We start from the raw sequence: 26122 nt of genomic DNA, 5'->3' as shown, positions 1-26122 counted from the left end.
AACATAGAATATCAGAGCTAGAAGAGCCCTTAGAACATGGAATGTAGAGCTGGGAGGGATTTTAGAATCTAGAATGTCAGAGCTGGGAAGGCCCTTAGAACACAGAATGTCAGAGCTGGGAGGGTCCTTAGAACACAGAATATCAAAGTTAGAAGACTTTTAGAAGTCACCTATATCCTTTCCCATCTTCCCCAATCACATTCTATGGATGTAGAACGCTGAGGTCTAGAGATAAGAAATCCATAGGTTCTCAAATCTACAAGTGGAAGCCAGGCTGCTCTCCCCTAACCTTTGCCCTTCTATTCCAACCTCCTCATTTTACAGATATAGAAACTGAGGCTCAGGTTAAGTGGCTTGCTCAAGATGATGCAGGACGTTAAGTGAGAGGCAGGGGAAGAACGTGTATCCCTAGGCTCCAAAGCCAGGGTTCTTTTCTGTGGTATCATCTTTGCCCAATGTCCCACAAAGAGTTCTCGGCAGTGCTGAGACTAGAATGCCAATCTTCTGGTGCAGGACACTTTCCATTGTCCTGCTGGTGGTGCCTCTGAGGATGCTGATGGGCCAGGGGTCAGTTTGGAACTGAATAAGCCCTGGTGCTGCAGTGAATGTTCCTTATTCCCACTTACCCCCAGCCTCACGATTCCCTGACCCAGCTTTTGCTTAGAAAAGAGTCCCAGTGGAACCAGGAGACAAAAGAAAGCATCCTGGATCTGAAGGTGTGGGGAAGGGGGGGATTAGAACGGATGGGGCCTCTAAGGGTCAGAGAGAGTTCTCTAGTTCCATGCCAGGACTCAGGAGGGCTGTGCAATGATTCATGTGAGAGGAGGAGAAGGTGGGAAGGGGAAACCGGTTGCCCTCAGGGCCGCTCTCTCCCTAGTGCACAGACCTGGGACTGTCCCACAGCGATCCCCTCTTAGAGAGGATCCTCAGGAAGTCTGTTCTGAGAATGTTGCAGGATGATGGTCAATGAGGAGCCGACCACCTCCGGGGTGGTCAATAAAAGCATAAACACACTCACATCTGATTTGGAGTCGGTCCCTGGGCATCTGAAGGGGGTTTGGGAGTGTGAAACAAGAACCTGGCAGTGCCCACCCATGCTATCTTCTCTTTTCCTGCTCCCTACATCCCCACCTCCCAGCCTAGCCCAGCTCAACTGCTACTGCCCCCCTCTGCATGGAGCAGAAGCCATCATTCCCTTCACTCGTGGAGAGAACTGGCGGCTTAGTGGTGTTACTATCATTACCAATGACAGTTAACGTTTGTGTGGTGCTTTCAAATTTGCAAAGCCCTTTGCAAACACCATGGAGCTTCATGGTCCTGTGAGGCAGCTACTACTGTTATTATTCCTACTTTCCCAATAAGGAAACTGAGTCTCAGGGAGGTGGTGACTTGTCCCATGATCCCACAGCTAGTAAGTATTGGAGACGGGATGTGAATTCAGATCGTCTTGACTCCAAGTCATAGGATCATAGAATCAGAGCTGGAAGGGTCCCCAGAGGTCATCTTGTCCAAGTCCCTCATTTTACAGATGGGGAAACTGAGGCTCAGAGAAGCTAAGAGACTTGTCCAAGTTCAGGATTAATACCATGCTCTTATAACTGTGATTATCTCCATTTTACAAATAAGGAAACTGAGACTCAGAGAAGCTAAGAGACTTGTCCAAGCTCAGAAGCAGTACCACGCTTTTGCAACTATGATTATCTCCATTTTACAAATAAGAAAACTGAGGCTCAGAGAAGTCCACTTGCCCAGGGTCAGGCAGCTAGTAAATGGTTCACCTGACTTCCTGTCCCATGCTCTTTTAATTAGGATCATAAGATCTAGAATCAAAAGGAAGCTTAGAGACCTGGATCAACCTATTAATTTGGAGGGGAAGGGTACAGGGCATGTTGGTGAAACTGAGATCTTGTGCCAAGGTGCCCAAGGTCACACAAAGTAGCACAATGGAGATTCAAACCCACCTCCACTGACTCAAATCTAATATTCTTTCTATTCTGCATCTACCTCTCCATAAGAACGCCATGCAGAGCATCATATCCATTGTGCTGAGGCTTCCTCTTTCTTCCTCCCCCCTCCCACCCATTATCCACAAAGTGCCAAGCATGCAGCTTATCCCACAGGACCCTGGGCACATGCCCCATTGCCCTCGAGCTGTGTCCCACCCTGTTGATGATTATCTTGGGAGGAGTGGATCCTCTCTTCATCTCTTCCCAGCCTCCATCTGCTTATCTGCTCCATCTCAGAGGGGACCTAAGGTTTTTTGTTTTGTTTTGTTTTGGGCAAGGGGAAAGGGGGAGGAAACTTTTCTCCTCCCTGGCCCGAAGGGCTGGGCTATTTCTCTTGGACAGGCTGGGCAAATACCTGGTTGTTTCCAGGGCTCTCTCCTTCTGCCAAATATATAAGGGTATACTGGGGAAAATGCTGGATTGGGGTCAGAAGACCCGGGTTCTGGTTTTTTCTCTTCTTTGGGTGACCTTGGGCAAATGCTTCAGCTCTCAGGCCTCAGTTTCCTCTTCTGTGAAATAAGGGAAGGGGTTGGACAAGATTGCTTTTGAGGTATCTTTCTGCTCTAAATCTTATCCCTTGAATAGTCAAACACTCAAATTTTCCCCTGATCTTATCCATTAGGTGTCCCCTTCAGAGGCACAGATTTCAGTTCATCCACGCCCTCCACAAAGTCCTCTCCTGATTCCTCCTTGCGTGAAAGTGACCGTCACTTCCATAAGGGATACATCAGTGAAGCAAAAGCCCTGGCAGCCTCCCGTGTCAGAAAGGCTTCAAGCACCACCCCGGCAACAGAGAGGTATTCATAGCTTACTCTGTGCAAAGTACTGTGTTAGACATAAAGTCTAGGGATAAAGAGAAGAAAAAAAGACAGATTTGCTGTCCTCAAGAAACTTATAGTCAGATGGGAGGGGAGAAGATATATGCAAGATGAACATACAGTCAGCCAGTCAACAAACATATATTAAGCACTTTCACTAATCTAGGCACTGTGCTAAGAAATACCAAAAAGGGCAAGTTTAGCCAAACCACTGCTGTTGCTGACTCCCAACCCTTTTCTGATCTGCCTCATTGGTGCTTGAAATCCCAATGTAAGATTTCTATTCCTGTAGCTTAAGGCTTTTAAATAAATAAAATTTATCTTTTATTTTTGCATCACCTACTTTTCTCAATATACACCTCTTCTCCCCCACCCCCAGAGAGCCATCCCTTATAACAAAGAAAAAAAGAGAGGGAAAAATTTCATCAAAATAAACCAAAACATCCAAAAAGTCTGGCATTATAGTCAGTGTTCCAAACCCATTGTTGCCTACCTCTTTTAAGAAGAAGTGGAGGTGCCTTCTCTCTCTCTCTCTCTCTCTCTCTCTCTCTCTCTCTCAACAATCAGGGTTAGGTGGCTTGCCCAGGGTCACGTAGGTAGTAAGTGTCTGAGGTCAGACTTGAACTTAAGTCCTCCTGACTCCAGGGACAGTGCGCTATCCACGATACCACCTAGCTACCCCTAAAGATACCTTCTCATACCTTTATTTTGGGGGGGTGGTTAAGTTTGATCACTAAAATTCCATGGCGTTTAGATTCAGTTGTTTTGTTATTGTTCTTTGTGTTTATATAATCTGTGAAGGGAATTATGATATATGTAATGAATATATTAATAATTTAGATTTCTCAGAGCTGCCTCATTTGGCTTGGGAGTCAGAAATTCACAAAGCAGCTTGAAATGATCCATCAAACCCTTGACAAAGCTCTCACAATCACTACTTTCCTGTGCCTGAGTACCTTAAGTGAATCAAATCAAAGATTGTAGAACCTGTTCCTGTCTCAAATCTCTGGTCGTGTGCCCCACCAAGTAATCATGACCCCCAAGGCTAGAAACGATACTGTTCCCACAGGACTCAAGAACTCCTGTATTGTCCTGAACCCGTGGGGTTGTCATGGCATACCACTCAGGCCCTGGAAATGATTGTGTTGTAATCCACCTTCCCCCGTTTCCCACTTGTGATTTAAGTATATGAACTGTGCCTTTATTCCAGCACGTAGAGCTCTCCTCAGGAGAACTTCAAAGGTCTGCAGACCGATTCTCCACTCTGAAATAATTAATTAAACTATTACTTGTTTCCTGGAATTCCTGTCTCTGACCTGCTTTGTGCAGCTCCGGCTATTCACAGATTAGAGACCAGTCCTGTCCAGATTACATTTAAAATACTGTTAACAAGTCATAATCCTTGTGTATGTTGTTTTCCTGACTCTGCTTAACTTCACCTTGCATCAGGTTGTGTAAGTCTTCCATGCTTCTCTTTATTTATTATTTTCATAATTTCTTAGGTATAGTAATATTCCACTATGCTCACATACCACAACTTGTTGAGACATTCTCTGATTGATGGGCTATCATGAAGCTTTGATCCTTGTCAAAATTTAAATCTCCACGAGAGGGGCAGTAATCTGGGTTATCAACTATTTGCATTTCAACATGAAATAATTTAGCTTTTCCTTTCTTGGGAATAGGCTTGGGAACATGGCGGGAGTGGTGGGGATACTAGGCATCTGAGGACTGGCAAGTCTCCATCCAGCCACCAAAGTGATTTTCCTAAAATGCAGGTCCAGCTATGTGGTACCTACAGTCAATAAACTCCATTGGCACTCTATCACCTCCAGGATCAAATCCAAATCTTTTGTTTGGCCTTCAAAACTCTTTATAACCTAATCCTACCTTATGTTTCCAGTTCTCTTACACGTTATACCGCACACACGTACTCTGATCCAGTAACACTGATTTGCTTGCTGTTCTAACAAAAATGCTGTCCCCCATGCCTGGAATGTCCTCCCTCCTCATCTCTGACTCCTGGCTTCCCTGACTTCCTTCAGGTTCCAACTAAAATCTCACCTTCTATAGGAAAACCTTTCCCTCCCTTCTGTTAATTATTTCCTATTTATTCTGTATACAGCTCATTATCTCACCTTTCAGATCATAAGCTCCTTGAGGGCAGAAACTAGTTTTGCCTTTCTTTGTATACCCAATCTTTAGTATAGTTACTGGCACATAGTGGGTGCTTAATAAATGCTTATTGATTAATTGATCTGTGCTTATTGGGGGAGGGGAAGAAGTACTAGGGCACAGGAAAGGGAGACTGAGGATGATGAAGACAAACCTCTCCTACCTTACAATTTTTTGATAATCAGACCTTGCCTATTGGTTACTGGGCAAATGTCCACTCTGAGGGGATTGGTTAGTCAGTCAATAAGCATTTAATTAAGTTCTTAGTATGTGCTAGGTGCTGTGCTAAGTATTGGGAATACAAAGAAAGGCAAAAACAAAGTTCCTGCCTTCAAGGAGCTTCCATTTTAATGGAACAGACAACAGGCAAATAACTATATGTATATAAGTGTGTTACACACACACACACATACACACACACACACATGACATAGAGAGTATAAATAGAAGGCAATTTCAGAGGGATCTTGGGCAAATCACTTCACCCTGCTTGCCTCAGTTTCCTCATCTGTAAATGAGCTGGAGAAGGAAATGGCAAGCCATCCCAGCATCTTTGCCAAGAAAACCCCAAATCGGGTCACAAAGAGTCAGGTATAACTGAACAACAAGAAAAATCTCTGAGGGAAAGCACCAACAGTGGGAGAGAGTGGGAATTGGGAAAGGTGCCTTGCAGATGGCGGATTCTCCAAACCAGGGCCTCGAGCCAGTAGCTTTTCTAACCAATCGGAACCATTTGCTGCTGACTTCTGCCCCTGGGGCTGGGACAACCATTCTTGAGAAATCCATTTTGCTGTTGAAAAAATTGAGATAATTTAAATTGACTTAAGATTGGGCCAGGTAAGCCATAAGCAGAGTCCTTAGATAAATATCAGCCTGGTGTGGTGCAGTGGGAAAGGGCTGGACTAGCAGTCAGGACATTTGGGTTCTAATCATAGCTACACTGCTAACTTACTGTGAGATCTTGGGCAAGTCCCCTCCCTTCCCTGGTCCTCACTTTTTTCCTTTAAAAGGAGAGGATTGGCAAATAGACTCTAAGGTCTCTTTGAACTCTGGCATTCTATATTGAAAGGTTCCCCCAATCTATATCAATATCCTATATTTTAAGATCCCTTCCAGGTCTACCATTCTAACAATCAACCAAGAAGATGTCAACATGCACTACTAATTAAAAGATGAAATTTTATGGGGATAAATGTAAAGTTCTACATTTGGGTCCAAAAAATCAACTGTACAAGCACAAGGGGTGAGATGAGAATCCATGGTTAGAGAAGATTTGGATTATGCCAGGGTGAGAGCAGACTTCAAAAGTTTAGCAGTATGACATGACATCCAAAAATAACCAACATAAATCTGGCTAAATATGACAGGCACAGGGTACAGAATGAGAGGAGAGTGTAGTCCTGCTAAACTCTGGCATGGTCAAAGGCCAGTTCAGTTCTGGGCCACCGTATTTGAGAAAGGATATTGACTAAAATGGAACACATCCAGAGAAAGGTGGCCCAGGTGGAGCGGGGACTAGTGAGCATCCCCTATGAGAATGAGTTGAAGGAACTTGGGATGCTTAGCTTGGAGAAGAGAAGGCTTAGGGACACTTACTTAATTGAAAAGTTTTTTATTAAGTACCTACTATGTGCCAAAACACTTTGCTAGGTACTTGGGATACAAGGACAAAAAAACAAAACAATATACCTTCTCATATTCCCTCTGGGAAGACAATGTGCACATATATGAATATATATATACATGCATACATATATACATATATATATATAAACATAGGATTCATTATTCACATGAATTGGGAACTAGCTGTAAATACCAAATCATTTGAGGGAGTTTAGGGAGAGAGGACACAAGTAGTTGGAGGGACATGATAGCAGTCTTCATTATTTGGAGGGTTGTCACGAAGAGGATTAGTTTTGTTCTGCTTGGCCCCACAAGGAAGCAGAAGTTAGGAGGCAGATTTAGGCTTAACGAATGAGGAAAATTTCCTAAGGATCAGAGGTGTCCAGAAGTGGAATGGACTGCTTGGAGAGAGAGTGATTTTATCCCTCTGTGGGAATCTTAGAGCGAAGGCTGGGTGACCACCATATCCAGTGTGTTGTAGAGAAGATTCTTGTTCAGGGACCGGTTGGACCAGATGGCCTCTCTGAGATTCCTTCCAACTCCTAGACTTAGTGAACTATGAATCTCACATCTGCTTGGACAAATGCCCTCCAGAAGTATCTGGTTCAAAGACAAAGCCAGCAGCATTCCAGAGCCCCCAGTTCTGCTGGTCTAGTGGACTCCTGACATTCTGTACCCCACCCTACTTCCCCCTACCCCAGCCAGGAACAGAAAATTCACTACCAGGTGCCACAATCCAGAATCCCTGACTGTAGGCATCTCTGGGCAGGTACCTGCTCGCTCCCCTTAGGGGCGTAATTAGTTGCATAGGGCAACTGGTTCATATGTAAATGAGAGGCATCCTGCAGCCAATTCTGAGCCTGATCTCCTGGGAGGGATAAGATGAGGACCAATGAAGTGTCATCTTTGAAAAAGAAGAGGAGGGTTCCTAGACCCCAGGCTGGCCTTTTAAATGGAATTATGCTTAGCCTTTGGGGCAGTGGGGACGCTGGCTGGAGCCTGGTGGGGATTCATCATGTCCCTCCAGAGGATAGTCCGAGTGTCCCTGGAGCATCCCACCAGTGTGGTGTGTGTGGCAGGAGTGGAAACACTGGTGGATATTTATGGGTAAGAGGGCCAGACTGGGGGCAGGGAGTGCATGAGACCTGGGGGAGAGAGATGGGCTTTTCTGCTGAAAGCTGGTCTGAAGCCTTCCCCTGGGAGCTCCCACCCCACGGAGGACCCCGCTGCTCCTGAGGAGATGGGAGGGCATGTTGGAAATGAAGAGAAAGAGGGGGTGAGGACTCATCCAAGTCATTTCTCTGTCATGTGGCGTTTCATGATAATGAGAGGAATTAATTCTTGGTTTAGCTGTTCTCACCTGGGCTGTGGTCTAGGAATGGTGGCCAAACCACAGAATGATTGCATCTTGAGCAAGCCTGGAACCTTTGACTAATGCTAGCATCATAGGAAAACAGAGTATCAGAGCAGGAAAGGATCTCAGACCTAGAAAGTCAGAACTGAAAGGGGTCTTTGAACTTCAAACAGAGAATACCAGAGCTGGGTGGGATCGTAGAATATAGACTGTTGTAGCTGGATGGAGCCCTAGAACACAGAAGATCAAAGAACGAAGAATCTTAGGCACCACCAAGCTCAGCCCATCTTTGTCCAAATAGTCAGACTAAAGCTGGGGGGGGGGGGGCGGGGATTTGTCCAAAGTCACCTGCTCTAATTAAGTCGGAGGTAAGGTCTTTTGACTCCCAGCCTTGTACTCTTTCCACTTACACCTCTTACCTGAAACATCATTTTTCTTAAAAATCAAAACGAGCAAAACTCCACGAACCTTTGAGAAGAAATGGCAGAGGCCAGACTGATCCTGGAGTCTGAAAGCCCAGAGATCGGCAGGGCTTGGCTCTGGTGTATGGGGTGCAAGTTAGGAACCTGCTGGGATCCGAGCTTGTCCTGCTCCTAAGTCCGGTGTCAAGCTTCAGGGCCTTTTCTCATACATCAGAGCCCGGGTCTTGTCACAGGGTGCAATCAGAATTGTGGAGGGGCCTCCATCCCCTGGGTGGAGACAGATGGGGATATTTGCTCCTGTCCTGCTTCTCCTCAAGTTGGATTCTTAGAGCTCCTGGGAGAAGGGCTCTCCATCCACCCCTGTGGAGATGCCTCCCAAACTTCTGCCCATGGGATCGTCTGATCTGGCTCTTGGAAAATGAAGGGAGAGGATGCGCCATCCACATGTGCAAGTATTTTTGCGCCCATTTTATAGATGAGAAGCTTGAGTCCCAGAGAAGATAAACAACTGGCTCAGAGCCCTACAGTATCCCTTGAATCCTGTGAGTTTGAAGGGAGGACCTGGAAGATCATCTGGTTTGCCTTAATCTCTCCTCAGGCACTTATTAGCTCTGGAACTCTGGATAAACCTCTCTGACCTTCAGTTTCTCGTCTGCAAAATGGGGTTAAAAACTTCTACCTTATGGGGAGGATCAAAGGAGATAATGTAACACACTTTGCCAAACTTAAAGCACTACATAAATGTGAGCTATTATTAGGATTGGTTTCTAGATGAAGAGACTGAGGTCCAGAGAAGTGAATTGCTCAAGATTACTGAACTGGTATATGGCAGTGCCAGCACTCAAAGCCAGCTCAAGTCCATTGGTCCTTCTAATACACCATGAATGGCTTTCCTTCCTCCACTGAGACTTCTAGGTTAGGACTAGATGCAGCTGCAAAGAAGGATGGGAGATTGGCCACAGGGCTGTACTGGCAGTGAGCTGCATAGAATGGGTGTGAGGAGTCAGCTTTTGGGAAAGGCTGGGTATCAGCCCTGGCGGTGTCCTCAGAAAGCCACCTCTCAGAATGGCAGCTTCTTCCTGTCACAGGATCTAAAGGCGAGAGCAGGGGAGGTAGCCTGCACGAGCTTCTTCCAGGAGATGGGGTGGTAGTGGGAGGGGGTGTTGGAACAGCTGGCAAAATTCATCAGAGGCAGCCAGTCAGGGCTGGGGAAACTATTGTGGGGGAGGGAGATTGAGGGTGGAAGCCTTGCAGACAGGCGCCACTGCCTGCCCTGGGGCTTCCTTATTCACCTGGCCCAGCTGCCTGCTTTCCATCAGGCCCCCTTTTCATTGACTTGTGTATGGGAAAGGTATAGTCTGGGGATTGGTCATGGGGGCATCCTTGAGCAAAGTTTGCCCTTCTTTTCCTGAAATCCAAGGAATCTCTTCAGGGGAGCTGAGGTTATCATAGAGGCTATCAAATGCCAACCTCCTTGTTTTATAGAAATGGAAACTGAGGCATAGAGAAGGGAGGGGACTTACCTGAGGTCACACTGGTAATATGTGATGTTTGGAGGGTATGGTTTAACATGTTCGCCTTTCACATGTGAGTTAGACTCAATGGCCACTTAGGTCCCTTTCTCCTTGCAAATTCTGTGATTCTAAAGTGGCAGGTCCAGTATTCAGCTCCCGTCTTCTGGTTTCTCTTTCTGTGTCACCAAGCTACTGACATGGGAGGGTCAGGATCCAGTATGGTGCTGTATGAAGAGCACAGCACTGGCAGTTAGAGAACTTTGGGTACTACTCTATGCCTCAGTGTCCTCCTCTGTGAACTGAGATGGCTGGACTAAGACTTTGCTTGGTGGAAGTGGGGAGGGAAGAATCATCTCGAGAGCAGATTCCAGTCCAAGAATTGGACAGGTAATTAATAATAATAGTAGCTAATATTTATATAACGTTTACTATGTGCCAGGTACTGTGCTGAACGCTTTATAACTATTATCTCATTTGACCTTCATAACAACCCTGCAAGGTAGGTGCTATTATTATTCCCATTTTACAGATGAGGAAACTGAGGCAAACATAGGCTAAGTGACTTGCCCAGGGTTATACAACCAATAAGTTTCTGAGGCCAGATTTGAACTGGTCTTCCTGACTCCAGGCCCAGCGCTCTACCCACTGTGCCACCCAACTGCCCTCTAGGTTGTTGTTATCGCGTTGTTGCAATCATGTCTGACTCTTCATGACCCCACTTGAGGTTTTCTTGGCAAAGATGCTGGAGTGGTTTGCCATTTCCTTCTCTAGCCCATTTTACAGAGAAGGAACTAAGGCAAACAAGGTTAAGTGACTTGCCCAAGGTCACACAGCTAGTAAGTGTCTGAGGAGGGATTTGAACCTATGAAGATGAGTCTTCCTGATTCCAAGACTGGTGCTCTACCCATTGTGCCATCTAGCTGCCTGCCCTCTAGGAATCAGAGTGAATTTTCAAAAGACAGAAGAGAATGGAACTTGTAAACTATAGGCTAGTGAGCTTGATGTTGATTCCTGGCAAAATTTCGGAGAGTATTATTAAAGGGACGATTGATGGATATTTAGAAAAGGAATCAGTGATCGCAAAGGATCAGCATGGTGTCATCAAGAAGAAATGCCTGTGTAATCTCATTTCCTTTTTTGACAGGATTAGATCAGGGGGAAGCTATAGATAAAGTTGGCCTATCTTTCAGTAAGGTACATGACAAAATCTCATGCTGTTCTTATGTAAAATAGGAAGAGATGCATGTTATTAGGTGGTTTGGGAATTATTTGAAAGATTGGACCCAAAGAACAGTCCCAAGGAGGTTGGCCTAGATGAGCTCTCTCAGATTGCTTCCAGTTCTGGAATCCAGTGGACTGAAGGGAATGGGAATAAGGGTCTGGGACACTGGGACTAGTAGATCCACTAAGGTCCGAGAAGGGAGAACAATGTTGTCTGTAAACATAAGGGTACACTCAGAGAACAATCCAGAAATTCCATCAAATCCACCTTCACTAAACCACTACTGTGTGCCCAGCCTTGTGCTGTACTGTGAGGGATATAGGGGGTGAAGAACAAAAACAGCAATGACAATAATAATAATAGCTAGCATTGACATAGTGCTTTAAGGTTTCCAATTCATGTGTCATCTCCTTTGATCCTCACAACAACCCCCGAACCTAGGAGCTATTAATATCCCCTTTTAACAGATGAAGGAAAATAAGACTGAGAGGAGTTAAGTGTCTCAGCTAGGGTCATGCAGCTAGTGTGAGGCAGGATTTGAACTCAGATCCTCCTGCTTCTAATCCTAATGTTCTCTCCACTGTGGTACTTTCAAGTATGATAAACCTTTTCCTCATGACAATCCTTAAACTGCTTAGAGTAGCAGTTCTCAAACTTTTTGGTCTTAGGACCCCTTTGCCCCCTTAAAAATTATTGAAGACTTCAAATCTGGTCTTAGACACTTGGCACTTACTAGCTGTGTGACCTTGGGCAAGTCACTTAGCCTTGATTGCCTCAAAAAAAATTGTTGAAGATCCTAAAAAGCTTTTATTTATGTGGGTTATATCTATTGGCATTTACCATATTAGAAATGAAAGCATCTTCATATTATTATCAAAATTTTTTTGACCTCACTGACCTTCCTAAAAGAGTCTTAGGGATCCCCAGGGTTCCCAGACTACATTTTGAGAACTACTGACTTAGAGAATGATCAGAGTGTGCTAAGAAAATGGAGGCGTAAGAAGTGACCCAATCCAGCTCAGAGTTCCCAATCTGAAGGCACCTGCTTGGTTGACTTCTGATTTCTCATCCCTAAAGAGTGCTTTGCAAACGGCATCCAGAACATGACCATTTGCTTGGGATGACTCAGGGAGATCTCAAAGCACCTTGTTAAAAAAAAAAAAGGAAAGTATTATTATTCCCCTTTTAAAGTTGAGGAATTATTCCCAGAGAGGCAACATGACTTGCCCGGGGTTACTCAGCTATTAAATCATGTAGCTACAAGATGTTGGAACTGGAAGGGGCCTTAGAAATCATCCAGTTCAATTCCCTATTTTTTCAGAGGAGGAAACTGAGGTCCATTGGCGTTAAGTGACTTACTCAAGGTCATATAGATAGTAAGTAATAGAGTTGAGACCTGAGCCTCTTTCTTCCCACAGCATATACACAGTGCTCTTTCCATTCCTCTTGACAGGGATCTTCAGTCTGGCTGGGGAGAGAAGGTTGATCTATAGGAGATCATTAGAGAACAAGGAAGCATTAGGTTGCATCATATAGATGCTTGGGGCATTCAGAGAATTCAGTAAAATCACTGTTGGCAGGGATGCTCAGTGAAGGCTTCATTAAGAATGTGGGCCTGAGCTGGGTCTTGAAGGGTGAGCACCAGCCTAGAATGGGAAAGGCATGAGAGAAGGGGGTGAGACCACCGGGTCTGCCTTCCAAGGTCACTAATATTTTGGCCATCCACATCCTCCAGGTTGGTAAACCATGGTTCCTCCTCGGTCTGTAAAATGAGGGGGTTGAATTCGATGATCTTGTCTGAGATCACCCAGGTAATAAATGATCATGAGATTTTGAATTGAAAGGAAATTTTGACATCCTAGGATTCCAGACTTAGAACTACAAGGTGACCTGGGAGGTCATTGAATCCATACCACCCTACTCATTTTACAAATGAGGAGCTAAGGCCCAGATTGGTAAAGAGCCTTGGCCAGCATCACATAAGAAGGAAGGAAAGAAAACAAATATTTATTAAGTGCCTACTATGTGCCGGACATTTTGCTAAGCACTTTACAAATATTATCTTGTTCTTGTCCTTACAGCAACCCTGGCGGTGGGTGCTATTGTTTTCCCTATTTTATAGTTGAGGAAATTGAGGCAGACAGAGGTGAAGTCATTTGTCCAGGGTCACACATCCAGTAGGTGTCTGGGGCCATATTTGAACTCAAGTTTTCCTGCCTCCAGGCCCAATGCCCTAACCACTGCGCAACCTAGCTGGTGGAGAAGCCAGAATCTGACCTCAGGTCATAGGATCATAGATCTAGAATTGCAATGGACCTTAAAGGCCATTTAATCCAACCTTCTTACTAACTAAACTCGTAACTCTGAGTTGGGTGATGCATTGGATAGAGCTCTAGGCCTGGAGTCAGGAAGACCTGAGTTCAAATCTGGCCTCAGACATTTACTAGCTGTATGACCCTGGGCAAGTCACTTCATGCTGTTTGCCTCAGTTTCCTCATCTGTAAAATGAGCTGGAGAAGGAAATGGCAAACCACTCCAGGATCTCTGCCAAAAACACCCCAGATGGGGTAAGGAAGAGTCAGACACGAACAAACAACCAAACAACAACCAAACATGCCATAACTAACAGGGTTGATGCAGAGGTGATTTGTTCAAAGTCATACAGATGTTAAATGGCAGAAGGGGGACTTGAACTCAGGTCTTCTGACTCTGGACCCAGTGTCTTTCCTACTGTACCCATTCTGCCTCCCATAGATGAGGAAACTGAGGCACAGAAAGAGGATTTATTATTATTATTAATTATATTATAATGTAATTATTGTTCTATTTTTATTATTTGTTATTGTTATTAATTTTGATATGTGGATACTTTTGGTGCTGGGATGATCTGGGCCAGCAGAGCTCCAGCAGGTCCTACAGAATGGGAAAGGTTCCCCTTGATCTTAGAGAATCTCTAGTTTTCTCCGAAGGAGCTCAGATGTCACTCCTTTGTGGGTCCTGGCCTGCTTTACCCCAGTTATTAAGGGCTCTCTCTCCCTCTAAAAATGACCTTGAATTCGCTTTGTATATACCTTGTATTTACTTTTATGTGCATGTTTTGTCTCCTTTAAAAGAATGTAAACTTTGTGAGGGCAGAAATTGTTTCATGTTCATCTTTCTTATTGTTGTTATTATTGTTATTATTCTTGTTGTTCCCATACTGTGAACCTGATGGGGGCTTGAGTTGAAATTCTGAGTATCTAAGTGAAGTCCCTCCATCCCTAGAATGGAATCTCTAGGTCCAAGGAGTGTAGGCTGGGAAGTGTAAAATCCAATTTTAACATTCCCAGAGGGGGAGGGAAAAGCTCAGCAAAGGCGATAATAGCTCACTTTTATATAGTGCATTACACAGACATTATCTTCCTTGACCCTTACAGCAATCCTGTGAGGTAGGTGTGATTATTACCTCCATTTTACAGAAGAGGAAACTGAGGTTGATGGAGAATTTCCTTTAAAACATTTGTCTGACAAGGGGCCATCTCTCCTCTGCTTGAATACCTCCAATGATGAGAAACTCACTATCTCCAGAAGCAGACCATTCTACTTTGGAATAGCTCTCATTGTGAGGAAGCTTTCCCTGACCCTGAGACTAAATCTGCCTATGCTTTCTCCCTTTCCACTTGCCCCAGTACATCCTCCCTGCCCCCTTGATGCTGGTTCTGCCCCTCTGGGGCCAAACAGGACAAGGCCGGTCCTTCTTCTGCAGGTCACCTCACCAGCCCTCTCCTGCCTTTGATCTCCTACAGTGCTAATTAATAACAACACTCCCCTGGTTTTTAGTAGCATTTGTTTTTACAGCTTCCAGGAAGCTTTCACATAGACCTTTTCATTTGGCCCTCATGGCAACCTTGTGAGGAAGAGTGAGTAGGGACTATTAGCTCCGTTTTACAGAGAATGAGACTGAGGCCCAGGGAAAGGGAAGGACTTGCCCAAGGTCACGAGATGAATAAGTGCTGGGGCCACCACTCAGGTCCCCTAACCAGGAGCCAGGAAGATCTGAGTTTGAATCTTGACTCCAAACCTGAAAGGCCATGTAACCCAGATCTGGGGGGGGGGGGATTTTCTATCACGCTGCTTGTGATTTCTTGTTTTGTTTAATTCAGTGTAATTTAATTCACATTTATTAAATGCCTGTTATGTGCACTGTGTAGGGAGAGCTTAAATAAAAAAGACTCGGTAACTGCTTTATGGGGTTCACAGTCTAGCGATCGTCGTAATAATGTAGAAGGCAGTCTTGCACAATGGTTAGTGGTGGGGGGGACAAGTGGACACGTTTTTTATTGAACACCACTTGATGCTGACAATAACCCTGGCATGTTTTGTTGGTGGTGGTCAGTTCTGTCCAGTTCTTCATGACCTCATTTGGGGTTTTCTTGACAGAGATACTGGAGTGGTTTGACATTGACTTTTCCAGCTCATTTTACAGATGAGGAAACTGAGCCAAACAGCATTAAGTGACTTGCCCAGGGTCACACAGCTAGTAAGTATCTGGGGTTGGATTTGAATTCAGGTCTTTCTGACTCTTAAGTCCAGTGTTCTATCCACTGCTCTACGTAAAGGCAATTGACTCTTAGTAAGTTGTTGTTTTTCAGTCGTGTCTGACTCTCGGTGATCCCATTTGGGGTTTTCTTGGCAAAGATGCTGGAGTGGTTTGCCATTTCCTTCTCCAGCTCATTTTACAGATGAGGAAACTGAGGCAAACAGGGTTAAGTGACTTGCCCAGGGTCACACAGCCAGTAAATGTCTGAAGCCAGATTTGAACTCAGGTCTTCCTGACTCCAGGCCTAGCACTCTATCCACTGCACTACCCAGCTACCTCTGAGTTATGAATACCTGAGTCTATACCCATCTCAAACCCTTGCTGGTTGTGCCACCTGTACAAATTGTTTAAGTTCTAAGTGTCCCAGGCAATGTTCCAATTTAATTTAATTCAGCAAGCCTTTATGAAGTGCTTATTATGTTCCAGGCACTGTGCTGAGTGCTGGGGACACAAATACTGAAGTGATACCGTGCCTGCTCTCAAGCAGCTTATACTCTACGGGAAGGAATCCCACTCTATGGGAGATCACTGAGTGGCAAGGGGAGGGAGCCAGAGGGCAGGAGATGGTCACACCCTTTCCAGTAATGGAGTACCATTCATTTAGTTATGGTTCCAGAGCAAGAGTCAAAGATAGAAATCTGAGGGGGAAAGGAAGGCAGGTGGGCTATGTGTGTATCTGCAGAGCACATGGAGGGCGTGTCCACAACGAGAATTTCCCTTGCACTGATAAAATCATGACGCCAGATCAAAAAGTTTGCAGAGAGAAAGAGGCAGAGAGAGATAAAGAGAGACAGAGACAGAGAAACAGAGAAAGGGAGGGGGAGAGAGAGAGAGAGAGAGAAAGAGACAGAGAGAGAGAAAGAGAGAGACAGAGAGAGAGACAGACAGAGAGAGAGAGAGAGACAGAGAGAAAGAGAGAGAGAGAGAAAGAGGGAGAGAAAGAGAGAGAGAGAAGGAGGGAAGGGGGAAGGGGATGGGAGGAGGCGGGATAGGGGAGAGAGAGATTGAGAAACTCTGTTAATGGTGTAGTGGGAAGAGCAATTGGATTTGGAGCCAGGAAGACTTGAGTTTAAATCTTGACTCAGAAACTTAAAAGCCGTGTGATGCTGGGCAAATCTCTTGACCTCTCTGAGCCTCGGTTCCCTCACCTGTACATGAGGGAGTTCGGAATGGAGGGCCTTTAAGGTCCCTTCCAGCTCTGCCTCTAGGATACTATGAGTCTTTGCTTTGGCGTTTAATGACTGTGTAGTTTTGGGCAAACTCTGGTCATGTCTCTGAGCCTCAGTTTTCTCATCTGTATGAAGGGGACATTCCCTACTTCACACAGGGCTGCTGTAAGGGATGCATTCTATAAACCTCGATGTTCCATAGAAATGGGAGTTCTGATTATGAGGGAGCCATGAGCCACACAAATAAGTATAATACAGGATGGCACGTGATGCACCAGGTAGCTGGGTTAGCAGGGAGATTCCACGTGGTCCTAAGGGCAGAACTGGGGGCAGGGGGAGGGAGGGGAAAGGGAAATTGCACAAGGGCAGCTTTAGGCTTGTTTTCAGCCAAGATTTCCTAACCGTTAGGGTTCTCCAATAGCACTTATTATGTGCTGGGATACAGAGAAAGGTACCTGATGATCCCTGCTCCCGAGGGGCTCGTAGTCTGATGGGGAAGATAACATGCAAATAACCAGAAACAAGCAAGCTTCACAGAAGACACACTGGAGAGAGCTGGTAGAGAGAAGGCACTAACGTGAGAGGGCATTAGGAAAGTTCTTCTCGTAGGAGGTGAGACCTGACAGAAGCCAGAGAGGTTAGGAGGCAGAAAGGAGGAGGAAGGAGATAGTTTCAGGTATGGGGGACAGCCAGAGAAAATGCCTGGAGTTGTGAGAGGGAGAGGCTTGTTTGAGGAGCAGCCAGGAAGCCAACATCGCTGGATGGAAGAGTCCGTGGGTGGTGGGAGAGTGAGGGGTGAGTGTAAGCAGAGGCTGGATGGCTACTTACTTGTTGGGTGTGTTGTAGAGAAAACCTTGTTCAAGTAGCCATTGAGCCAAAGACCTCTGAGGTCCCTTCCAGTCCTAAGGTTCTGTAATAGGTCTTATCTCTCTTCATTTCTCTGAGGGTCCCCCAAAAGGACCAGCAAAGTTGCCTGGATACTTGAGGGCAGGAGGTAAAAGGGCACCTATCCATCTTGGAAATCATAGTCTAGAGAGGAGAACTGACTTTCTTCCCAAAAACTACCCATTAGGAGTATGGGAACTCCACACAGAGCTGTTGTTGTCTAACCTTCAGATTATAAGGATCCTGTCTGATGATCCCTTCTACTCCGTCTTTTTTTTTGTTTTGTTTTGTTTGTTTGTTTGTTTTGTTTTTACAAGTTGCTTTGGGACCCCTCTGAGTCATCCTGGGGACTCAAGAGGTCGTGTTCTTGCTGTCTTCTTCTTTAGAGATGAGACATCTAGAACAAGCCAGTGGGTGCCGTTCAGTTCCAGAGTGGTCAGAATCATGGTGTCTGGCCAGGAGGACTAGCGCCTCGGCTGTGAGGACCTGCTAAGTCCTTTTCAGGGCTGCTCGTTCACCTTCACCCAGCTCTCACCTGTGGCTCCAAGAAACTGTAGCAGGTGCACGAGCCACACCCCAGTAAACCAACCGGGCAGACGGGCTAAACCAGGTTGAGGGTAACCAACGGGCCTCAAACCTTTTGGTAAATTACGGGGATGTCTACCCCAAGCATGTGAAGACTTTCCCTGGCAGAATGGGCAATGATCAAAGGTGTCAAGGTCATCTACTGCATCCTGGACCATCCCAGTCACCTTGGCTTCTGCCTCGTCACTGGACTTTAATGACTCTGGAAGAGAGAATGAGGCTGAGGACTTTGTGCAGCTCTGCCTCACTTAAATCCAATTCACTCGAAAGTCAAGACATCACCCCATGAGGTCATTGGTCCTCTTTGGAAATGAAGGATGAACAACAACATACTATGTGCTCTCTGAGCATCCCACATCCTACTTGCTGTTCCCGGCACACGGTAGGAACTTAATAAATGCTGTTCAACTGACTGACAAGCCACATCCCTGATGGACACAGACACCTGGGAATATTCCCTACTTGCCCCAGGGAGAGGAGACCTCAGCCCTGTGGGAGCTGCTGCTGCTGCTGCCCTGCTCTTCTGGCTCTGCTGGCCTCTAATCCACACTCACTCTCAGCATATTTTCTCAGTTGAGTCAAGAAATATGGGTTTGAATTCCAGCTATGACACTTACAAGCTGTGTAACTGTGTACGCCACTCCATTTATCATAGGCTTATAGAGGTAGAAAAGGGATTTTAGAGGTCAACAAATACAAACTCCTCATTTTACAGTTGAAGAAACTGAGGCTGAGACAAATTAAGTGACTTGCCCAGGGTCACACAGCTAGTAAGTGTCTGAGGGAGGATTTGAAGTCAGGCGTTCCTGGCTCCAAGCCCTGTGCTCTATCTACTGTACTCCATATGCTTTGCCGAGCCTCAGTTTCCTTCTTAGTAAAATAGGGATAGATAAATTTATCCTGTATATAGCTTGTATGTAGCTGTTTGCATATTGTCTCCTACATTTTATTGTGAATTCCTTCAGAGCAGGGGGCTGTATTTTGCTTTTCTTTGGAATTCCAGAGCTTAGAGTAGTGCCTGACACAGAGTAGGTGCTTAATAAATGGTTATTGATTAACTTTCTAACTGAACAGAGTTGTTCCAGGGTGTTCGTAAACCTTAGAGCACTAGAGATAAGAGATTACCCAAAATAAACCGGGTCCTTCACCACCAATGAGCTCCTTGAAGCCCCCAGCATCCTTGCTCAGCAGCTTCAACTTTGCAGGAAAATCTCCGACACACGACCCAAAGAATCATTCCATCTTCTTCTACCTTCCAGTGGCCTCAGTTTCCTCATCTGTAAAATGAGGGGGTTGGATTCAGTGACCTCTGAGAGTCTTTCTAACTCAAAATCTGTGCTTCTATGAGGCTATGTACATTCCCTTCTCCCTATGAGACACATTCAAGCCTGTAGAATGGTGGGATTAAAATTTGCCTAAAGTAGAGGAAGCTTGAGGGCATTGAAATATCAAATAGAGGAGTCTCAACTTTATCCTATCGCCAGTCGGCTTGACTTTTGTCTTGCTGCTGGACTTTGATGACTGGAGGAGAAAGTGAGGCTGGTGACTCTGAAGGCTGGGCCTCACTTAAGTCCAATTCACAAGCAGGTCAAGACATCACCCTTGTGATGTCATTGGGCCTTTTCGAGAATAAAGGATGAGCAACAGCGGAAGAGTTTCATTTTTTCCTAGAGGCACTAGGGAGCCACAGGCGTTTATGGAGTCACAGAGTGACGTGGTTAGGTCTGTACTTTAGGAGAGTCACTTTGCTAGCTGTATGGGGATGGACTGGAGTGAGAAGAAGTTTGAAAAAGGAAGACCAAACAGGAGGATATTGAAATGAGACCCGAACTAGGGTGGCGGACATATGGGAAGAGAGAAGGAGATACGCTCGAGAGATGCTGAGAAGACAGAAATGACGGTATTTGGCAAATGATTGGATATGTGCAATGAGTGAGAGTGAGGAGATGGGAAGATACCGAGGGGGCAGAATTGGAGGGCTGAGAGGACGGTGACGTCCTTGTTTTGTTTGGCCTTGACACCAATAGGGAAGTTGGGAAGAGGAGTGGGTTTGGGAGTAAAAATACGAGCCCTATTTTGGACAAGTTGAGTGTCGGATCCAGTTAGGAGATCTCATCGACGGTTCGTTGGTGATTAGAGCTAGGAAGAGAAACTAGTGCTCTGTGTATGGATTGGACATCATTTGTGTAGAGACAATTGTATCCAGGAGAGCTAATGAGATCACCAAGTAAGAGAGTACAGAGGGAGGAGAGAAGAGGACCCAGGACAGGGCCGTGAGGGACAACCAAAGTTAGGGAGTGTGATGATTGATGAACCAGCAAAGGAATCTGAGGAGTGGTCAGACAGGTGGGGGAAAACCAGGAGAGAGCAGTGTCATGGAAACCCAGAGGGAACGGAGTATGTAATGGTTTAGGGCAGGGGTGGGGAACTCGTGGCCTTCTAGGTCCTTAAGTGCAGCCTTTTGACTGAATCTAAATTTTACAGAACAAATCCTTAAGGCTGCAGGTTCCCCACCCCTGGTTTAGGTCTTCATCATCCTTCTAGGCTGTTGAAATAACTTCCTAATTAGTCTCCTTGTAGTTTCTTCCCTCTCCAGTTCATTCATCACACAGCTGTCATAACAGCAACAGTAATAATAATAGCCAGCATGTATATAGATAGCACTTCATAAACTTGACAGACTTATTTCATTTCATTCTCCTTCTCGTGTTCCGCATTGCAGTCAAGCCGGTCTGCTACCTGTTATGTTCCTCAAATTCCCCACGCCCCCTCCTGTCTCCACGTCTTTGTATGCACTGTCCTTCCTGAATGCCTGGGAGGCGTACTCCACTTACCTCCAACACTTAGACTTCCTTCAAAGCTCAGTTCAGGTGTCACTGCCTACAGAACTTTCTTGTTTCTTTCCAGGTGTGAGTACTTTCTCCTAAGTTGGGTGATGAGTTCCTTATTGTGTTCACTTTGGTCTCTATAGACAACTCTCCTTTTTTCTTCCCATTGAATCATTTCTCTTCTTGTCTCCATAATTTTGTTACTGAGAGCCTCCCATTCCTCCTGGGATGACTTCCCCTGCAGAATTTTAGTTCACAAGTTCTTATATTTCCTTTAAGCTCTTTGGAATTTGCTTTACCAAGTCTAAGATGCATGCTAGACCATTCCTAGCTTTCCCTTCTTTCTCTATCACACACTCGAAGATGGTGTGGTCACTTCCCCAAGATTCCTATCGTTTCGTCTCCAGCAACCAGTTCCTATTGACAAGAATCAGATCCAGAATAGAGCTTTCCTTTGATGGTTCCTCTACCTTTTTGAAGGCCCAAGTTATTGTTAAGACAGGTCAAGAAATACCTACCTCTTTTGCTTTGGGCAAAGAGTAAATCCCAGCAGGTCTCTAGATATTTGGTTTCCTATTGCAGTTATACCACGCCTCTATGCTAGGCTTGTAATCTAATTCCCAAACTTCTCATCTATTTCCTCTTTCTGTCCAGGTGGACTGTAGTTCACTCAGATGACAACACTGCTTTTGCATTTGTCTCCATTGATCTTTCCTTGAATCTTTTCCATCAGGCTCCCTCCTCTGAGTCCTCTATTTCCTCATATGAGTGTATTTTCTTAATATGTTACACTACCCGTCTACTCTTTCACTTGTCCTGTTTCTTTTGTTGTTGTTGTTGTTTTTTGTTTTGTTTTGTTTTGTTTTGTTTTGCTAGGCAATGGGGTTAAGTGACTTGCCCAGGGTCACACAGCTAGTAAGTGTCAAGTGTCTGAGGCCAGATTTGTACTCAGGTCCTCCTGACTCCAGGGCCGGTGCTCTATCCACTGCATCACCTAACTGTCCCATGTCCTGTTTCTTTTGAATAAGGTCTATGCTTCCAGAATAAAATTCCTGTCATGAGCTTCATCCAGTAATATAATGAGGCCAAATTTACCTCCTTGAGTTAAGATTTCTAGTTCATTTTACTTGTTATCCATAGTTTGTAAATGATACACATACACACACATACAGTCCATATATATCTATATATACATATATGAAAAGTATGTGTATATGTCAGAGTATGTATGTATATGTGTACATATACATGTAGTATCTATATGAGCATATGCATAAACATTTTTATATGTATGCATATATGCAAGTATTTGTGTAATGTATATACACACACACGTACACACTTATCTGTCACTCAGTAGAATGAAATGAAAGCTTCTTGAGGCCAAAGTCTATCCCATTTTCATCTTTGTATCACAGCAAGTTCTTTGCCTCATAGATACTTAATTAATGTTGATTGAATTGGAGAGAAAGAGTGAGAGAGAGAGAGAGAAATTGATGAGATTGGGGATTGGGATGAAGTCTAATCATCCTCTCATTTCCTTTCCTGCCATTTCAGTATGGTTCCCCAAATCCCACTTTAGTTCCCATTTAATTGATCTATGAGAAAAATAAGGACAGGTTAAGACAGGAGTGCCCCATGGCAGAGGGGAGAGGGTGGAATGATGCTAGTAGGGACATCTGGGACAGCAGAGAAAAAGCAGCAGGATATAGTACTTCAGGGTTCTTAACCTTTTTGGACCTCTTTAGCAGCCTGGTAATTATTAATAGTAATAATAGTAACCATAATAATTTTTATGTTATTTAGTCATTTCGGTTATGTCTGACTTTTTGTGACCCCATTTGGGTTTTTCTTGGCAGAGATGCTAAAGTGGTCAGCCATTTCCTTCTCCGGCTCATTTTACAGATGAGGAAATTGAGGCAGACCAGGGTTAAGTGACTTACCCAGGGTCACACAGCTAGTGAGTGTCTGAGGCTGGATTTGAACTCAGGAAGATGAGTCTTCTTGACTCCAGGTCTGGCACTCTATCCACTGCACCACCTAGCTGCCCTCCATGTATCTAATAAACCTTTAATGTTTTTTAACCCTCTTTACTCCAGATGGTCAAAAGAGGACATAGAGAAACAGGGATATGGGTTGGCATTATTATGTTAAATATAATACCTCTATATTAGGCTCATAGTTTCCTATACAATTCTCTTTTTTCTGTTCTTTCTTTTTGGATATTGTATGTTGACATTTGTTACATCCAAAACAATAATAAGAAAAAATTTTTTAAAAGAAACAAAATACTTTACTTGCAACAGTGTTGTGAGGTTGGTACAGTCATATAAAGTATCCTTACCCCCATTTTATTAATGAGGAAACTGAGACTCAGAAAGGGGAAGAGATTGGCTTAGAGTCACCAAGTTAGTCTGAAGTGAACTCAGGTCTCCCAACTCCAGGACTAGTGCTCATTCCATTAGAGAACAATGCCTTCAAGACAAAATTGTCAACAGGGTATGCATTGGGAAAAGTGCCAGCTGAGGGGACCTGGGTTCAAATCCCTCCTCTTACTTACTGTCTAAATGACCTTGGGTAACTCACTAAACCATCCTTGGCCTCGATGATCTCATCTGTAAGATGAGGTTGGACTAGATGGGTGATGAGACAGCATGAAGGCCAGTTACAAAATGGAATTGGTTTGGTGTCGGAATTGAGAAAACCAAGAAGATTCTAGCTCATGAACACTGATTCCATCTTGTGTTGCCTCCATCTTGTGTTTCTGCAAAGCATCCATGGAAAACTAGATGTTATAAGCCATCTATTGCTTCACAAATGCAGGTGAATGCAATTAATCAGCATCTCTCAGTTCTGGGAAAACAAAGCCCTCAAGACCTACTGGGCCTCTCCCAAATTGACCAAAACTCACTGTTCCCCCACCCATCCCAACTTGGAAAGCCACTAATCTTTTCTCAAATTAGAAATCAGATTGCCTAATTTTGTAACCATGTTTGTATCCTGTTCATTGTTTTCTTTTAATTAATTGATCTTATTTGATTAACTGTTTTTAATATGTAAAATTCTCTCGCTCTGTATTCAGGGTCTTTGGACTGACTGGGGAGTCCATTGACCCATTTATCAGGCCTGTTTTGCTAGTAACTCACATAGCTCAGTATGTGTTCCCTCAGTTAGAAATTATCCACCGCATGGGCTCTGATGTCCCTTCCAACTCTATGATTCCATGGCTGTCTTCAGGTATTTGAAGGGTCATCACATGGAAATGAAATTGAACTTGTCCTGCTTGGCTCCAGAGAGTAAAGCAAGAAACAGTGAGTGGAAGTTAGAGGGAAGAACTGACCTATGGAAAACTTTCTGACGAGAGCTGCCCCAAAATGGGCCAGGCAAGCTCAGGTAGGGGATGGACAGCCACTTGTTACGGAGGTACCACATTCTATATGAAGCCTTCCTGGACCCCTCCTCTCAGCTGCTAATGTTGGTCTCCCCTAAATTACCCTCTATTTTATCTATATCTACTTATATTTATACTTCTTTTTTTTGATGAGGCCATCGGGGCTAAGTGACTTGCCCAAGGTCACACAGCTAGTAAGTGTTATATTTATACTTCTTGTCTTCCCTTGGCTAGACTGTAAACTACCTGAGGGAAGGGTTTGTTTCATTCTTATCCTTGTATCCCCAGCAACTGGTATGATGCCTTGCATACAGTAGGCACTTAATAAATGCTTATGGATGGATTGATCAATGCTGTTGAGAGGATTCCTATTCAGGCACAGCTTGGATTGGGCACGCAGCCCAGAGGCTCTCCAGCATCTCCCATCATTCGTTGTCTTTCTCAGGTCTGTCCCAGAGGGCACAGAGACCTTCGAAGTCTATGGCACCCCAGGCGTGGACATCTTCATCTCCCCAAACAGGGAAACTTCAAGAGAACGGGCTGACACCAGGAGGTGGCTCTTCAATATGGGGCTTGAGATCATCGTCATCATGAACTCTCCAAGCAATGACCTGAATGACAGCCACGTAAGCGTGGGCCCCTTGTGCCAAAGGAGTGGAGTGGGAGATTCAGCAGGAAATGCTTGAGTGATTGGAATCTCCTCTCGAGGGAACTCAATCACTGGTGACCTTCAATGAGATACTTCCTCTCTCTGGACTTGTTTCCTTTCCTCATTGGTGAAATGAAGGAAGTGGACTTGATTAATTCCAGGGTTCTCATTCCTGACATTCTGTGTGCTCTGGCCCCTCCCGGCTCTCCCATTCTATGTTAGCCCCCTGACAACCATCACTACCACTTTTTAACTTCTCCTTACCCAAACCCTGACACTGCTTAGCACAGTGTTAGACACACTATAGGGGTTTGTGCTCAAAGGAGAGAACCCTGGTTGAGTGCTCCAAGGACCTGAGTTCTAGTCCTGGGTCTTTGGACCTCCAGTAGTCCTTCTCTTCTCACCACTGAATCATCCCTCGATTTTGATAACCGTTGCAGTGACTGTTTCGTGAGACCTGAACACACCCCCTCCTGCCCTTGGATTTGGGATGAAGAGGGCAGGCATGGGTAATTCCATGTTTGGGGACCATTCCTTTGCTAGGATTCAATAAATGGGGAAGAGTAATTATAGATTTATAGGTATATCTAGGCAGAAAGGACCTGTTTCCTTATAATGTGGGGGACCTGTTGATTTTAGTTGAGTGTTTAGTTAAGTAGTTAAGAACCATAGATCTGACGGGCTGAGAAATAAATTCTCAAATGCGGAGTATCCATGGAAAATAGCTGTGACATAGCAAATTGAGCACTAGGCATGAATGTTGCTGCCTTAGAAAGCTTTGTTATTCTTTATAGAACTATAGAAACACAGAATCTCAGAATTAGGAGTAAGATGGGAATTAGAACACAGAATGTCAGAGCTGGGAAGGCCTTAGAACATGGGATGTCAGAGCTGGGAAG

The 26122-nt window shown here is 44.8% G+C and overlaps 1 protein-coding gene across 1 annotated transcript in view; it reads left to right on the top strand.

Moving 5' to 3' along the window:
• The first annotated feature begins 7615 nt into the window (after positions 1-7615).
• Positions 7616-26122, top strand: part of PADI3 (peptidyl arginine deiminase 3) — a 50198-nt gene continuing 31691 nt past the window's right edge. Inside the window, exons 1-2 of the mRNA XM_027842771.1 lie at positions 7616-7732; positions 25020-25200. Of these exons, the coding sequence (XP_027698572.1) occupies positions 7641-7732; positions 25020-25200 (273 nt within the window). The 5' untranslated portion in view covers positions 7616-7640. The remainder of the gene's footprint in view (positions 7733-25019; positions 25201-26122) is intronic.

Source organism: Vombatus ursinus, unplaced genomic scaffold (genome assembly GCF_900497805.2).
Source record: "Vombatus ursinus unplaced genomic scaffold, bare-nosed wombat genome assembly UNPS02014884.1, whole genome shotgun sequence".
NCBI lineage: Eukaryota > Metazoa > Chordata > Mammalia > Diprotodontia > Vombatidae > Vombatus > Vombatus ursinus.
Note: the sequence above shows the minus strand (reverse complement) of the source record. Positions and strands in the feature narration are given on the sequence as shown.